Consider the following 18,121-nt stretch of genomic DNA (forward strand, 5'->3'; position numbering starts at 1 on the left):
GTGTTGTTTATTTCTAGGTGCATTTCCCAGCTGATTTGGGAATGCTCTATAAAGTGACGTTTGGGCTTCATCACTTGGGAGAAAGCATATCCCAGTTGTTTCATCATTGTAAAATGCAGAACACAGTGACCCTGGACACCTTTAATCTCTCTATAAATAAAACACTTCCTCTTCTTAATGGAGACCAATGGATTGAATTCCCTGTAGAGTGGCCATTAAGGGAAGCACTTTCCGGTAGGTATATATTGGCATCAGGCATAGAAGACCTCTGTTATTACAATTCAAACCAAGATAAGTTGCTGTAATAAAATAATATGGTTCAAGCACACATTTAAAATACTTTAAGAAAATACTTAAAGTTACAGCAACACAAGTTATCCCTCCACTTGTGGTGGTGGGGAGGGTTGTCTGTGCGCATGAAATGGAGCATTTGTCTAATAATTAGAGTTACAAGCTTTGATTGGCTTAATTGTAGGTTAAATGTTAAAGGAACATTATCATTTATTGGGCTGAGAATTAAGAGTAGGTTTGTTTTCTGTAGTTATGCTGATTCTCAGGTATTAAAGTAAAAAAAGATAGCATTGCCTTCTAACTAGGGGAATAGCTTTCTCTTCACCTCTATGTTCAGCAAGGCTAGGGAATGCTTCAGGTTTTCACCTTTCTTTTTCTCACTCCCAAACTCCAGCTTTGCATAGAAGCTTATACCATTAGAGATGCTGTCCTAATATTCAGGATCTGGGGAGACCCTTTATTCAGCATGGTCACAGTGTTCAGTTAGGCACAGAATTTTCAGGTGAAGGCATTGGCTTCTACCTGGAGTGAATGTGAGGAAATAAAGGAAAAATGCCTGAAACTCACTCCTAGGCTGTGTACACATTCTGGCTCCAAGGCACTCCCACCACTGGTGTCTGAAGTCATGGACACCTGATGTCCACAATCCGTATCAATCCTGCACAATCCTGTACTTTCTTGAGAAATACTGCTGTTTGATGTGTTTTCCCTGCGAATCAGCCTCCACGCAATATGAAAATGTAAGCCACATTCACTTTTTAGTTAAGCTGAGGTGTGTATGTTTGAGACAGACTTTACACATGTGCAGATGATAGCTTCATGAATTGGAGTGAGGGGCAGTTGCAGGCCTAGGGAAACCAAACAGGCAGTATGCATCAGATGAAAACATCTCTATCTTCTCTAGTGTGTACAGCAACATGCAAATGTGACTTGAAATGCTGTGGGGGTAGGTGACCTCACTGTGTTCTCAACCATAGTTTCATCCCATGAAAGAATGATGGAGGTAACTTTCAAGCAGCTGTAATGGGTAGTCACTTTTGTTTATTAAAATATATATATATATATATATCAAAATGATGCCTATGTTAGTTTATTTGCAATATGCACATTAGTCACTTAATTAATTTATTAATCAGTTCAAAAGCAGGTGATAAATTAACTATAGGTAAATAGATAATTGCAATAAAAGCTACATGAAAGGCATGTTTGTGTTAAATATGGCATGCCTAATTTATGTACATTTTTTCTTTTATTCCCACCTAGTTTTACACTTATTTATGACACAAATTTATAATGAGCCATACTGAATCCAATAATACCACTAAATTCCACTGTTAAATAAGATCCATTGGCAGCTATGCAGATTTGATGAGATAAGTATGCAGTGAACTAAACTAGGGGCAAATATGAATTCTGAATCACACTTTGGAAATTTTACCCATAACACCTGAGGGGGAATCTGTTTTACTCATCTATAGATATAACTCATCTATGGTGAACGTATGAACCAGAAGAGTATTTCAAAGTGAGAGGGAAAGCAGGAGAGATTTTATACATAAGGGTATAATACCTATTGCTACAATAACTATTTTACCTATGGAAATTTTACCTAAGTTCAGAGCTTTCACTCACGTACACCATCAAGCAAATATAATTAGCCAAAATATTCAACTGGATACACACAACTCTTCTTCCCGGAAAATCAAATCAATTTTAAATATGTTTTTTTCTGAATATATATCATCTGTAATGCCAAATGTATACATTTAACATCCTCACTTGAATGCACCTTGGAAACACAGTTTACATCCTGAATATTAATAGCTGGGTGCCCAAGCTAGTTCAGTCAGAGTACTTGGTTTAAGGTAATTCACTTTCTCTGAAGTCAGAGGGACCTAAGCAGCTTAAAATCTTTGTAGTGATTGGCTTGCAAATTTGACAACCCAGTACTCTTGCAGTTGTAGCTCTTATCCCTGCAATATATCTGTGTTCCTAACTCTGTAAGCCAATCAACCATCTGCTGTTTCATTTTTTTCATCCAGATGTGGGCAAATAACTATATTCTCAAGATGCCACTTACTTTATTACAAACACCCAGGGGCCAGAGTGCATAAAGTAGTGCTGATAGATTGGCCTGAAGATCAGTTCCTAGATGGTGTCATGAGCAGTAGTTGTGTGGCTGTTTCCGCATGTTGTCAAATCCATATTTTGTTCCACAGCACCCTCAGATTTGTCTTGCTTTTGTAGAGACTCCAAAAGTGTAGTGGCAATAATGCCATAAAATTCATGGTGATAAATCTGGATCTCGGAATGTTATAAAGCAGTTGCATGAGCTCTTCATCACATTTAGACATTCATTAAACCCACATCTTACACAATCATTAGCTAGTGTGGTGCAGTTGGTTGAGCTTCAGTTCCCCAAAATAGTAGTATTAATTACCTACCCCAGTGAATTTCTAGAAAAATTAATAAGATAAGGAAGACAGAACATTTTGTACATTAAGGCCTGGCCATGAACTAGGCTGCATTCACATGGCAGTTTATTCCTTTTTAACAACTTTCCCCTGTCAAATTCTCTGTTATATCTGAGCTTTCACATGATGCAAAAGCCACTTCTGGAACTATAGTGGAATATAGTACAAGTTTAGCACTCATTTCCATATTATTTGCAAACAGATTTTTTTTCCTTGAAGCAAACAACACAGAAATGAGCACTAAACTATTTACAGAATGTAAATAGAATTAGGCATTTGGGGATAGGGACTCTTCAGCAGGATGTGTCTTCTGTATTATTCCTCAGTGAATACGCTAAGAAGTGGGAGTTGAAAAGACCTTTGCTCCTAATCACATAGGGCTGATGCTCAGTTAAAGGCTCATCCATACTTCTACTTGTCCCATGCTTTCTAGTGATGGGTCCGAGCAGTTTTACCTTTGCCCTACCATTTCCCCTGGGAAAACCTGCTCTTTAACACTGAACTGGAGCAAATGGCAATCTGCATAAACCTTCATTGCCATTTGTTCCGATTCAGTGCTAAACCTCGGGTTTCCCCAGGGGAAAGTGGCAGGGCAAATGGAAGGAAGCAAATTTATAAAATAATGAATTACAAAATAGTTACACAAGGTGTTCTCTTGGATTTGGCTTTCCTTTCTATTTTACAGTTGTTACATATGATGTAAAAGTATTCTTCAATGATGCATCAAGCAAAATCAGCTCGGTACATATGTCTCTGTGTATATACGGAACCAATGGCGACACTGAAAACAGGAAGCTTTTGTTACCATCTCAGCTAGGAGAAGACAGGGAGGTAATTCACTTCTTCACAGATGTTTGGAATGGTCATTTACATTATAGTGTGTGTGTGTGTGTGTGTGTGTGTGACACACACACAGACAGAATAAGCTAAATATCACTGGATTTTTTTTAGTCATTTACAGGTCAGATAGATGCTGTGGATTTGGGGGAGCTACACAAAGTTACACTACTCATTGGAAGCAAACCATGTAAGTTTCTTTTACCATGAAGATACAGCTGAAATAGCTTCTTAATATTTGTATTTACATTAGACAATAATATTAATATTAATAGCAGTATCTGTACATGTGGCAAGGCAAAGCTACCTTTCCAACACCAGCAGGGGGCTTATTGGTTTTTTCCTGTTCTTGTTTTTATTTTTTATTTTGTGTTTTTTATCTTTTTTATGTTGTGAACCTCACAGAGACCTATAAATGAAGGGCAGTACGCAAATTTAAATAACTAAATACCTGATCAGGTCTAGGGCAGGTATGCAGCTAGGACTCTGGGTGCTTTATTCATTAACAAGCATCCTTTGGTTTGGAGGGTGACCATTATTAGAAGGAATCTATCAAAGTCCTATCAGTTTCTGGAATAGGCACCTTTGGAATTCAAGATCTTCTCAAACTGCTCAGTGAACACCCATTTGCAAAAGGGGAGAAAGACCAGATCATTATACTGTAAACAAGACTTTTCCTCTGTTTTTCTTGGTAAATAAAATCATATCAAGACGTCATTGTTCTGTACTGACATGAAGATCACAACCACAAGCTTAAAACACTAAAGTTGAAGTCATAGATATCTAATATTATTATATTAGCTAGTACTAGATTCAAATTAATATCTGATGTGAAGCAAATTGTTTTCATTGCTTGTTGCTTCTGCTGTAGCTTGCAAACTGGATATTAAAGCACTCCACCTGAAGGAAGCCCCAAAGAACGAACCTGTATACATATTTGAAGTGAATGAGTGAGTTATTATATTTATATATATATAAATCACACTAAATGTTTGATGACTTGCCTAGCATGTTAGCCAATAGCATGTGATGGAATATTTATTAAATATCCCTGTTAATACACGTCTGTAGAAATTAACTATATTTCTTTCTCTTTTTTTCCTTATTAAGTTCCATATTGAATTTTAACCATCACAATGTGGCTTGATCTCAATCTTTTTCTTTTTCTTTTTAGAATATTCCTTTTGGGTGCTAATGAACCTGAAATAAGGAAAGAAATCCCTCTGTCTTTTATTACCAAAGAAGGCAGTAGCTCAGAAAATCTGATAGAGCATATTATTAAAGTGTACACCGGTGACAAAAGGGGAGCAGGAACTGACGCAAATGTGCATATAATTTTGTTTGGAGATAAGGACACATCTCAGTTAATTCAACTCAAGGAGTCTCTAGATCATCGAGATCCGTTTGAAAGAGCAAAGGTAAATAGTGCAGTGTCTATGTTTTCCACTCTTTATATCTCAGGGGCCCTTCATACATTACACCTTTAGATGTACACGTGCTACATTTAGGGGGCAGTCTTAAGTCCACCACTTGCCTGGCTGACTAAACACGATTAAGACTGTGATGCAAACGAGACAAACACATGTTTGGATTCTACAGGTTGCCCCTCAGTCATGATTAGCTGCAGATTCCTATTGGATCGGGGCAATCCTGAGTTTGTCGCCACATGTGTAGAATGTTCCTTTAAATGATCAAAACTCTGATGTGCTCCTAAGCTAGGTAAAGGTAAAGGGACCCCTGACCATTAGGTCCAGTCGTGTCTGACTCTGGGGTTGCGGCGCTCATCTCACGTTAATGGCCGAGGGAGCTGGCGTACAGCTTCCACGTCATGTGACCAGCATGACAAAGCCACTTCTGGCGAACCAGAACAGCGCACGGAAATGCCGTTTACCTTGCCACCAGAGTGGTACCTATTTATCTACTTGCACTTTGACATGATTTCGAATTGCTAGGTGGGCAGGAGCTGGGAGCGAGCAATGGGAGCTCACCCCGTCACGGGGATTCGAACCGCTGACCTTCTGATCAGCAAGCCCTAGGCTCTGTGGTTTAGACCACAGCGCCACCCGCTGTAGCTCCTAAGCTACAAACCTGTAAAATACTGGTCAGACCATGACTTGATTCCACCTTATCCTGTCTGCAAATGAAAGTAAGTGCTGCAGCCTTAGGTTATAAAAGGGAAAGGATTCCACTTTCCATTTAGCCTTGTTTTAGTTATCTGTCTGAAACCATCTTCACTGCTGTCTTTAGCGCATCTTTTACCTATAGATGAAAGATGCCGTTGTGGGAGGTTTGGTGCTTCTTGGAAATGTACTATCCATGCACATAAAGTGCTGCTGCCGCCAAGAACACTGGAAGTGAAACTATATTCTGAATCAAATTGTATACCACTTGAGAGATTTGACTGTAACTAGAGTCAAATCGCTTATCGTTATGTTTCCAAAGGTAGGTTTGGGTACCATAAACAAAAGATAAATTTAAAAAATGAAAACAAAAGGTGCTGTTTCTTCACCTGACTGGCAATTCATAATGTACTTACCAGAGAAAAAATATCTCTTGGGTTCTGAAACCAATAAAATGGCAAGAAACCTTCAAAACCTAATGTGGAAAGTACATGTTTTATGTTTTCAGGGAGGAGCTGAAAATTAGCAGCATACAACTGTACCAGAAAAGAAACAGTAACAATAATGCACTCCTCCAGCCATCCACTACCCCCTGCACACAGATAAATGTAAACCAGTCCCAGATAAGCATACTGTTTTCCAGACATAGACGTGTCACATTTTGAAAGCTGCTTCTCTTATTTTGAAGACTGACACATTCAGAATCAAAACAAAGAATGTGGGAAGGCTGCAGAAAATTGAAATTGGACACGATGGGAAAGGATTTGGTAAGTATACCTGTAGGTTTATTGCATATCCTTGTTGTCATTTATATGCATATGAATCCATACCTTCAATTTTGAAATGCCTCAAATCTCCCTCAGGCGCTTTATGGTGCAGTGGTTAGAGTATTGGACCAGGCCCTGGGGGATCCAGGTTGAAGTTTCTATTCCACCATGAAGCTCACTGGGCAACTTTGGTTGGTCACTTTCGCTCAATCTAATCTGCCTCACAGGGTTGTTCTGAGCATGAAATGGGGGAGAGAGCAATGTATGTCACTATAAATTAATCTGAGGAAAGGTGGGATATAAATGTAATAAAAAAAAGAATTATAACATTGCCAGAACCAATGCCACATATTATAGAGCCCTCAGAAAAGCATGTGGCTTGACTCTCAGATATTATGTAGGGAAACCATTTGGGGTTTTTTAATCCACTTATTTTGATTTACACAAGTCTAAATGACATCTATCAATAAGAAATGTATTTTTTTGCTTATTAAGACTATTTTGCTTCCTTAAGAAAATTAATTCTCTTGTATGTCTCAAGAATTCTGTATTGTTTTCTCAGAAATTTCTCATAATCCATTTAATTGCATGCTACTGTGTTATTAGATAATATTTTAAATTAGAGGGGGGAGGGGAGTTGAATCTGATTTCCACTATTTCTCCCCATATTGCTTCATTCTTTGCTTCATTTACTAACTTCTCAAACCAGTTTTTGGAAGAAAAAAGATAAAAAGATTTAATCACAATGTTTTCCCCATAACTGTCAGAGAATGTTCAAAGCAAACTTCAGGACACAATCAATTTTGACATGTACCAGTACATTTCAAGAACCACTCCTTTTCTTCCATAAATGACCCAGTTTCACCCAAATTTCCATCATTTATGAGTAAATGTCAGTATTTACCAGGCTGGAGTGAGGAATGTCCAGAACTGTGTGGGAATAAATTGCTTTTCGGACATTTTATGTTATGATTTATCTGAAGCTATTGCAGATATATTAACTGACTTATTTTATTCCAAGAAATCAGCACCAATAAACAATCATTGCAGTCAGAGGATATTTTTTCCCTCCCTATATAAACTTCTGCTGTGCAGATGTCATTTGAAATGGCAGAGCACTTATTTCTGGTTACATGTCACCTGCTCTATGGCATATAATGTAGTGAGACTCGTTTTCAAATTTAACTTGAAAATATGTTTTACAGCTTGATTTGAGCTGCAGGTGGCACATCACTCTATCTACAGATGAGTAGTTAGCCTGTCATTTCAAGTGCCAGTCTACTGCATTGATCCAGAATCACATTTGTTCACAAGAAAGCACCCCAGACTTCAATTTTATGCAACAAGCTGGTATCTCTATCTGCAAGTAGATCAGCAAAGTACCCCAGCCTGCCATTCTCACACCCACCCACCCCATTGTGTCTGTCCCCTAATGACCAGTTGTCATTGATAAAATTGGATATTTTAAAAGAGTTGGTCGACAATGGTTGTGCCATAGGGCATAAAATAAAAAATTACCAGACTGATATGGTCAATGACATATTTTTACAAGTGTACAATTAAACTGTTTATTATCCTTATTTATAAATGCCTTGTGATTTACCGGTAAATATCATAATGTTCTGGCAGCACTGGCCACTGTAACCAAATATCTTAAGAATTAATGGTAAATGTTAACATTTGCTCAGTTTTTGACAATCACTGTCAAATTTTTCTCATTTAGAAATTTTTCTCCAATTTTAATGTGTTGCTATGACTGAAAAATAAATTTGGAATTATTTTCTTTTGAATTATCTGCACTCAGAGGTGAACATACTTTATTGTTGTCCTTTCTTTACAGCAAGTGGCTGGTTTCTGGAAAAAGTAGAAATCACAGATGTGTCTACGAATGAATTATACTCCTTCAGTTGCAACCGGTTTGTTTCCCAGTTATTAAACTTGATCACAGCACAATCATAACCATGTCTACTCAGAAGCAAGTCCTATTGAATTCAGTGGGGTTTACTCCCAGTCATGTGGGATTAGGATTATAGCCTGAATGCTACAAATGGTTACAACTTTCAAAAATAATAGTATCGGTAAACTGATACTATTCAGACTAGAGAAAATATGCAACTTTCAAATCACCCACATTAAAATTCAGGGAAGACAATGCAGTTATGTTGATGGAAGTCCTTCTCTTTCTATTTCCAAAAAGAAGCAAACCCAATGAAATGGGAAGAATCAGTATGCCCATTCTTCAGTCTACAAATAATCAAGAATTTGCTTCATTGGTCCACAGTACTTCCCTTCAATTCCAATAAAAAATCTGTTTCACATATAGAAAAGAGGCAAGTCAGTAATCCACAGCCTGGTTACTTAAACACGTGGGAAAAGTGGAGTGGAAGTTTTTTCTTTTCTTTTATGTATAAACCAGGTGTCAGCAAACTTTTTCAGCAGGGGGCCGGTCCACTGTCCCTCAGACCTTGTGGGGGCCAGACTATATTTTGGAAAAGAAATAAAATGAGCAAAAACCCACAAATAACCCAGAGATGCATTTTAATTAAAAGCACACATACTACTCATGTAAAAACACTAGGCAGGCCCCACAAATAACCCAGAGATGAATTTTAAATAAAAGGAAACATTCTACTCATGTAAAAACACGCTGATTCCCGGACCATCCACGGGCTGGATTTAGAAGGTGATTGGGCCAGATGCAGCTCCCGGGCCTTAGTTTGCCTATCCACAGTATAAACCCACAAGACAGGATCATAAAACTTAAGTATTTGACAATGCTGCTTCCATGCTCTTAGCTAGTACATGTATGGTTGCCTTGTGGTGATTTGGCAAAACACACACACCATCTAAAGCAGCTGCCTTCAGCTCCCTTGGGAGACCCCCATACCATGGACAATTGCAGGCTTTAAGTCCATGTAAAAGGTTTTACATACATAGAATGAGTAAATGTTAGAAGCAACATACAGCATAAAGCAGTGGCAGAAGTGTTAATTTTGCATGGGCACCCTATATGTCAGCAACCCATGGCAAGCTTGAATCCTGATATGCCAGATTTACTCCACCCAGTAAATAAATGATATTTTATGTTTATTGGTTTATTTTGAAAGGTTTTGTGCTTGTTTGTAGCCTGACTTTCCCAGTTCTTCTTGAAGTCAGTTTAGGGATCATCCCTGGTCAATGGATCCATATCTCTGCCTGCTCTAACCTTCTCCCCCTAATTATTTTCAAATGGGCATTCCCAAATGTGGGTTTTAAGTGATGGATAACTAGTCCACTGTCAGTACAAGGTGCTGCCCAGGTTCCTTAAGATTAGAAACAATTCAGTACTCATGTCCTTTCAGAGTATTTTTAAGTGTGAACCATCTCTTCCAACAGTAATGCGTATTTTCTTCACCAGGTGGCTGGCTAAAGATGAAAATGATGGACGTACCGTAGTGCAGCTTTCCGTGTAATTATGCACTCGGAGAATCCTATTTGAACATGCTTCCCCTCAACATCAAGCTGATTGAGTTTATTTGTATTTTCTAATTGTGCGAGAACTATAATTATCACGAAGAAATATCAAAACAATAAATCATATTTGAATGAGTGAGAATGTTACCAGGAATTCGGAACACCTGTAACCAAAACATGAATAAAGCAGAGATACGCTGTTGCAACATGGTTTTGTAAGTTTGTTTCCCATCATTTCACAATATTTGGGATTTGTTGTCACCTTAAAAACTAAAAAATAAAATGCAGTTTATGTAGTGAGGAATATATATATCCCAAGGTAAAGGTAAAGGGACCCCTGACCATTAGGTCCAGTCGTGTCCAACTCTGGGGTTGCAGCGCTCATCTCACGTTACTGGCAGAGGGAGCCGGCATACAGCTTCCAGGTCATGTGGCCAGCATGACTAAGCCGCTTCTTGCGAACCAGAGCAGCACACGGAAACGCCATTTACCTTCCCGCTGGAGCGGTACCTATTTATCTACTTGCACTTTGACGTGCTTTCAAACTGCTAGGTGGGCAGGAGCTGGTACCGAGCAACGGGAGCTCACCCCATCACAGGGATTCGAACTGCCGAGCTTCTGATCAGCAAGCCCTAGGCTCAGTGGTTTAACCCACAGCACCACCTTAAAAAAGAAAAAGAAAATGCAGTTTATGTAGTGAGGAATATATATATCCCAAGGTAGATATTTTTAAATAAATGAAAAACACAAGTACTTTTGGAGCCTTATTTGCCCCTACGGGTTCCCATGGTTGCGCCCGGTGAGAAAACATGGGAGCAGAAAAGAGACCTGAGGCTGCTGGCTTCAGAGAGAGAAAGATTTATTTCCTGCATGCAGAGGTACTGACATCCAAGCAAGTACAAAACTAGTCAATTTTCAGACAGTTCTTATAGACAGTTCTCTGGCTCTCTTCCCACCCCAGAAATCTTCCTCTTGTCCATATAAGGAACATTTCCTGTTGTACATTTCCTGTTGTACATATAAGGCAAAAGGACATTTAGCCCTGAGTTGGTTCATGCGCACTCCAGCAAGGCCATCCTATCTCTGACCTACACAGTCAGTTCCTCTCTGTGCAAGGACAGTTACTCTCTGTGTTATCTCCAGACTATTAGTCATAGCTTGCCAGAAAGAAGTACAATGCAGATCAAAGTTCACAGCTTTACAGAGAGGTTTCATAAGGCAAAGCTTAAAAAGTTCTTTTATACTTAAATATACAGGTTAGCTAATTAACCCCTTCCACTTTCTCAGAACTTGTTTTGCCCAGTCATTCCACTGGACCAAATGCCACCTCAATAGCTATAGAAATTTCCCTGTGGTCACATGCCTTCTGCTGCTATTGGCGTGATCTTGTAAAAAAAATGCTTTCTAGTTCAAATCCCAACAAGAAATTGTGCAGATCACTGTTTTCTAGATCTGGGAGAGGGAGCAGTTAGAAGACTGGCTTCTGTCTTTATGATTGTATGATATCGTCCACTTTTAATTATAGTAAAGAGACTGCAGAAGTGGATAATGAATAACAATATGTACTAGAAAATCTGCTTTTCTATCTTAAGAGCACAAGAAGAGCCTGTTGAATCCGACCATTGGCTATCTAGCCCATATCCTCCTCTCAGAGTGGCCAACCAGATGCCTTTGGAAGGCCTGCAAGGAGGACATGAGCGCAAAACACCCTGCCCACCTGTGATTCCTGGCAACTGGCCTTCAGAGGCATACTGCCTGTGACAGTGGAGGCAGTACATAGGCATCACTGCAAGAAGTTGCTGATAGCCCTGTCCTCCATGAATTTGTCTATTCCTGTTTTAAATTCTTGCAAGTTGGGGCCCATCTCTGCCCTTGTCCTTGCAGAATTTCTAAAAATAAATGGTTCAGAATGTGCTACAGGGAAACATTGATAAGTCATATTTTAAATATTTCCATGTGCCTCATATAAGACCCAGATTTTTGATAACATTTATTGTAAAGTTTCAGTAAATGAAAGAGACAGTAATAGGTAAGGTGGTACTTGGTTAGAAATTAAAATAAATACTATTAACCTACTTGCAGATGACTTGCTTTAGTTTTAATTTGTCTCACAGATTATTAGCTGTAAGACCTACAGTATAATGTCTTCTGATTGACTGAGGGAACAGGGTTAATTTAGTTCTCCAATGGTTCTCTTTGTGCTTACATTGCTAAGGTACGTGCTGAAATGAATTTAAAACTCTATCCCCAGAGTGCACAGATGAGTTTAGTCAGTATCAGTATTCATTACACAGAATCAGTTTGCTGTGATCTATTATGTGATTTGTTTCATTTAGAGTGTCTTTCATTAATAGTTTGTAATATTAACTCACCCTGATGCCATTTCTAGTTTATCAAGTGTAAATAATGCCTTCTTAATTTGTTTGCCTCTACTAACACTGAACAGCATTTCCTAACAGCTTATTTGCTTATTCCCCACTCCCACACACATACAAGCTTGCACTATTTATAATAAGAAACCAGGTTAAGTTTTATGAGGAATATAGCACACTGTTTTGAACAACCATAGTGAAAGCCGTGCAAAGGAGCAGGCCTTTGCAAAGCCCATAAGAAGAATTCCATGGGCCACTCCATTTTGCTGGTCCCAAGCAGTAGATTTTCATGGGAAACTTGTTACCTGGTGTCTATTTGGAGGCACACTTCCATTGTTCATTGTTTTCCTCAATTGCCCATTGCAGTCTAGACAACCAGTTTAGACACAGCAGCCACAATCCAGTGAATGCTTTAAACAATGCTAGCCCTACTATTAGGCAGAGTGACTCAGCCTCCTCAGGCAGCAGTCTCTGGGACACAGGTAGCAGTGATGAAGTGCTGGAAGTGAACCGAAGTGTGTGCCTCATGGCCTACTCTGCACCCCTAAACTCACTGGCTCTCCTCAGATGTTGTCCAGGATTCAGATTTTTTCATGATCATAATTTTCAACTTGAATTTTATTCTTTACACAATTTGGCAGCAAGTCTAGTAAGATTTTCTTTCAGATTGCAGTAGATCCACTAATCCTTGCCTACTGAGTGAGCTACAAATTGTTGGGACACTTCAGAAGCAAAACTAGATGACCCTCAGCGTCCCTTTCAACTTTACAATTTTATGATTTCATTAACTGCAGTTCTTCAAATGGCATAAATCAGCAGCACAAAAACCAGGCAGATGTTCCTGTGGGTGCAGACTAGGACCAGAGAGGAGGGTGGCTTGAGAAGAATCCTGAGGGGCAGATAGAGGGGCCTGCAGTACCACGTTCAGTCTCTGGTTTTGTACTCTGTTCCAGGGAGTACAACTCCATCCAACAAACTTTGCCCAAATCAGTAGTACCCAACTCATCATTACAATAAATCATTCTATGATTTCTTGGATTCAGTGTACTGACACTTAGAACTACTCAGGTGTACCATCATAATTCATTCTGTAATTTTCTTTAAAAAGAAAGTGAACTTTAGTTTATGAAATAATTGCTGACTATAGTGTGCAGCTTATATTGCTGTCTACAAGTGTAACTCCAAAGTACTGAAGTCTTTTATCAAAATTCATTCAATGGAAGTATGAAGAATGAACGCAAGCTGAATTGGCTGAAATGACGGAAAGATGATTTCTGTGTGAACAGTTTCCACCCAAGTTATATTTGCTTGAAAGTAAACCCCTTTGGTGGGACCCAGGTGGCGCTGTGGGTTAAACCACAGAGCCTAGGGCTTGCTGATCAGAAGGTCGGCGGTTCGAATCCCTGCCACGGGGTGAGCTCCCGTTGCTCGGTCCCAGCTCCTGCCCACCTAGCAGTTCGAAAGCACGTCAAAGTGCAAGTAGATAAATAGGAACCGCTCCAGCGGGAAGGTAAACGGCGTTTCCGTGCGCTGCTCTGGTTCGCCAGAAGTGGCTTTGTCATGCTGGCCACATGACCCGGAAGCTGTCTGCGGACAAACGCCGGCTCCCTCGGCCTATAGAGCGAGATGAGCGCCGCAACCCCAGAGTCGGACACGACTGGACCTGATGGTCAGGGGTCCCTTTACCTTTAAACCCCTTTGGTATCAATGGGGGTTCCAAATAAATTTATTTAGGATGGCAGTTTGCCATTGATCACAAAGGAAATGTAAAATGAAAAGACCTTTCCCTGCTAAACTTTCAGCTAGCAGTTCATAATAAAAAAAAAAATTCTTTTGATTCTTCAAGCATGAGAGACAACAGTAAATTCCCTACTAGAAAGCTCTGAAATCTAGTCTTCAGCCAGTTTCTATAGAGACAGTGGGGGCTTTTGAAATGTTTATTTCTAGCCATAAATAACTTAGACAATGCTGTGCAAAAATGGTACTTAGCTGCAGCTTCTACTTCATTTAAAGCAGACAGCATTCTTGAAGTGCTGATCTGGTAAAGCAGAATTCACTAAGCATTTAATGCAATCTTATTAGAGAAGTAATATACAACAAAAGCGTGTTCCCACTATAACACTACTAAAAAAAACTATTCTACACTGAGCAGACTATATCTACCTCTGGAACAGAACAGAGTGTTCTCGCGTAATCCTTTGGCAAATGTTTTCACAGTTTGTGTAACCATATTAAAATAAACTGAATTATGTGTAGATGGTTCTACACATTATGTTGTGTAGCTGTATGGGGGAATAATAAATGCACATTGAGAGTAAAATGAAGGAATTATTTGACATCTTGATGAAGTCATGGAATGAAGTCAAATTACTCAAAGCAGTAAGCCACCCACCCCAAAACTCTGCTAGAGATTTGGGACATTTTATATTGTGTGTGAGAAAGAGAGGTGGGGAGAGAGTACTAGTTAAATGTAATCATTTGAATATTCTGCTCAGCTAGCAAAAAAAAGCATTCCATGCAACATGTAGTGGTAAGGGCTTTGTATGTTCACTTAAGCTTAAAAAATGCTGCAAATTGCAGCTCTTAAATGGCCACAGCTTCACCACTACATTGAAGGTCATTTAGTCCTACCCCTTGCCGCAGGTAACATATTTTAAAGCATCTTTCCTATTAGCAAATTAAGAGAAAGAATGGGCAGGACAGAGACTAATGAGCTGGTGCCAGCAGTGTCGCACATGTAGTGTGATGTTGAGCACTCCAGATTTGGAACAGTATTGTGGCAATCATTTCCTGTGCCAGGACTCAGCTCTGTAATATGCAGCAATCTATGCAAAACATTACCTTTCAACATGTACAGAGTTGAATTTCCTCCTGAATTACTACACTTTATGGAGTAGGTTTTCAGGTCAGGGTCTTCCTTACAAGGTTCTCAGCCTCCAAACAATTATTTTTTTTAACAGAGCAGAAATGCCATTTAAGCAAAGGAAACCAATTATTGTGTACTGCTGCTGTTGTTTTAACTCTCTGCCCCTGTGCTGCAATTGTCATTCCCCCAAGCTGCTATTTGACATGGGAAATACAGGCACAAAGGACAGCTTTCTTTCTGTGTCAAAGAATAGTTTTGAGGGCAGAGGGTGCTTTTCACCTTTATACACAATTTTTATTAAGGATTTTATTGGTTTACAAAAGCACATGCATTGTCTCTTTTTCAGGTTGTGGAGGTTTTTTACATTTGAAGTGAGACATTAGTGTTGTATACAGAATAAAGTAGAGGGGAGAAGGGTGGTAATACTTGGTGTATATGCAGGGTTTTTATGTCAGCGTTTCTTGAGTAGGTTCTCTTTCTATTCGTTTATTATATTTCCTAGGTAGTGAGAGAGGTTGGGATGGCCAGGGCATGGTTGGTTGTCTTTAGTTGGCTGCAGTGAGATTTGTTTGCGTGGTGGTGGGGTGGTGGTGGGTCAAGTTAGCTATATTGGTTCATATGTTGGTGGTGGGTTCTTCTTGTTGTTTTGTTCTTGTTGCTGCGTATGTAATAAATGGGAGCCATACCGCATTGAAGGTGTCCTTTTTTTATTTGACCCCATGTCAGTTTCAATCTGTTGGTTAGCTTTTCTAGTACCAGTGGTCCATGTTCACTCCAGTGTCTGGCTATGATGCTTCAGGCAGCTGAGAGTAGGTGGGTTATAAGCTCTTTATAATGTGAGTGGGCATTGGCAGAGGGTGTTTTTCATGGGGAAATGGGAAAAGTTGATGGAAATCTGTTGATCCACTTTCTCCACATCACTCAAGGCTGGCCTGAGACATTATGGCAGCTGAGGTGAAGCACGAAAGGAAGGAAGGAGGGATGATTGAAGACCTACATCAGGAACAAGGGTGGGAGACCAGAAGCACCTCCTATTTACCAAGAGGCCACTGTAGAGGTCCATTGGCGGGGCTTCTGCTGAGAAGGCAGCAGATCCAGCCTCCAAGGACTGTGCCACAGCCATTGCTGCTACTGAGCAGTAGCAGATGGTGCATCCCTTGGAGGCTGAATCTGCTGTCCTGCCACCCAAGGCAGTCACCTCACCATGCCTCATGTGTGAGCCGGCCCTGACATCACTCATAATTTTACAAACTTCTTTTTATGTGCTCATTATTGCTTTTCAGTAAGTAGTTTTAAGGAAAGCAGCAGGATCCCTGTGGTTGTTGTTCATTAAACTGTAGCAGTTCTCATTTCTTCATCCTTGCAAGCCAATATCCAAGGAGAGTGCCTGTATGAAAAAGACTTTCTTTTGGATTGATAGTTACAGTGTGAGGCATAAATGAAACAATGCTACTGTACTATTGAAAGACTAATTAGTCTTATATGGTGAGGCCAGTCACAATCTCTCTGTCATACAGTGACTTGTTGCTTTTGCAGATTGGGGGGGGGGGGAACAAAAACAAAAACAAATGTAAAATAGAAGGAATCCAAGCAGATGAACACAGAATTTGAGGATGCTTTAGAAAAAAACTTATAAAAGAGACACCTGTTAGGAAATTAGATGAAAACAGAGAATTTGGATGTGAATTGGTTAACATAAACATTTGCAGAGAAAAACATCAAGATGAAACAGATGCTTTCTAAATAAAGATAACTGGAAAAAATGAAATATCGAGAACTACTAAAACAGAACAAAGCAAAATACAGAAAACAAAAACATGCCAATGCACCTTCCAAAACAAACTTCTAGAAGAAAAAAAGCAAGATTCCCACCTAGCCTTACTTCCCATACCACACTGGTACTTCTGGTTAAGAACTGGTTAAGGTACCACTTTAGCTAATGGGGCCTCCTGCTGCCGCCGCCGCATGATTTCTGCACGATTTCTGTTCTCATCCTGAAGCAAAGTTCTTAACCCAAGGTACTATTTCTGGGTTAGTGGAGTCTGTAACCTGAAGTGTCTGTAACCCAAGTTACCACTGTACTACTCTACATATCGAGTAAACTGAAGCCTAGAGTTATGTGAAGTACCTCTGGCATAGTCTTTGCACTTCTTCTAAAGAACAAAACAGAGGCTGAAATACAAAGATGTTCATCTTGCTCTGGATAGCATTGTACTCCCCCTGAAAGAGCAGGTATGCAGTTTGAGTGAACACTTTAATCCAGCATTTTCACTTGAGTCCCAGGTGGTCTTAGTGGCCTGGAGTGCCTTTGACCATGTTCATCTGGTTAACCAGCAGTGACCATCCTGTACAGGTTTAGCTCTGGCAACCTCTCCACTGGATTATTGTAATGTAGGGATGTGGAACCTGTGGACACCCATGTGTTGCTGGACTAAAACTCCCATCATCAATGACCACTGACCATGCTGCTGGGACTGATGTGAGTTGTTGTCCAGCAACATCTGGGGGCGAATGGTTCCCATAACGACATAATGTGTTATATGTAAAGGGACCCCTGACCATTAGGTCCAGTCACTGACGACTCTGGGGTTGCGGCACTCATCTCGTTTTATTGGCTGAGGGAGCTGGCGTACAGCTTCCGGGTCATGTGGCCAGCATGACTAAGCTGCTTCTGGCAAAACCAGAGCAGCACACGGAAATGGTGTTTACCTTCCTGCCGGAGGGGTACCTATTTATCTACTTGCACTTTGACGTGCTTTCGAACTGCTAGGTTGGCAGGAGCTGGGACTGAGCAATGGGAGCTCACCCCATCGCGGGGATTCAAAACGCCGACCTGCTGATCGGCAAGCCCTAGGCTCTGTGGTTTAGACCACAGCGCCACCCGCGTCCCACCCATGTTACATGTAGGGCTGCCTTAATTATGATCCAGAACCTTCAGTCA

At 40.0% G+C, this 18,121-nt stretch overlaps 1 protein-coding gene across 1 annotated transcript in view; it reads left to right on the forward strand.

The window, feature by feature from the left end:
• Window positions 1–10,088, forward strand: part of LOC117050421 (lipoxygenase homology domain-containing protein 1-like) — a 168,667-nt gene extending 158,579 nt beyond the window's left edge. Inside the window, exons 50-57 of the mRNA XM_033156091.1 lie at window positions 18–234; window positions 3,451–3,596; window positions 3,717–3,792; window positions 4,474–4,552; window positions 4,777–5,020; window positions 6,411–6,493; window positions 8,334–8,405; window positions 9,887–10,088. Of these exons, the coding sequence (XP_033011982.1) occupies window positions 18–234; window positions 3,451–3,596; window positions 3,717–3,792; window positions 4,474–4,552; window positions 4,777–5,020; window positions 6,411–6,493; window positions 8,334–8,405; window positions 9,887–9,941 (972 nt within the window). The 3' untranslated portion in view covers window positions 9,942–10,088. The remainder of the gene's footprint in view (window positions 1–17; window positions 235–3,450; window positions 3,597–3,716; window positions 3,793–4,473; window positions 4,553–4,776; window positions 5,021–6,410; window positions 6,494–8,333; window positions 8,406–9,886) is intronic.
• The last annotated feature ends 8,033 nt before the right edge of the window (window positions 10,089–18,121 follow it).

This window comes from Lacerta agilis, chromosome 7 (assembly GCF_009819535.1).
Source record: "Lacerta agilis isolate rLacAgi1 chromosome 7, rLacAgi1.pri, whole genome shotgun sequence".
In the NCBI taxonomy this organism is placed as follows: Eukaryota; Metazoa; Chordata; class Lepidosauria; order Squamata; family Lacertidae; genus Lacerta; species Lacerta agilis.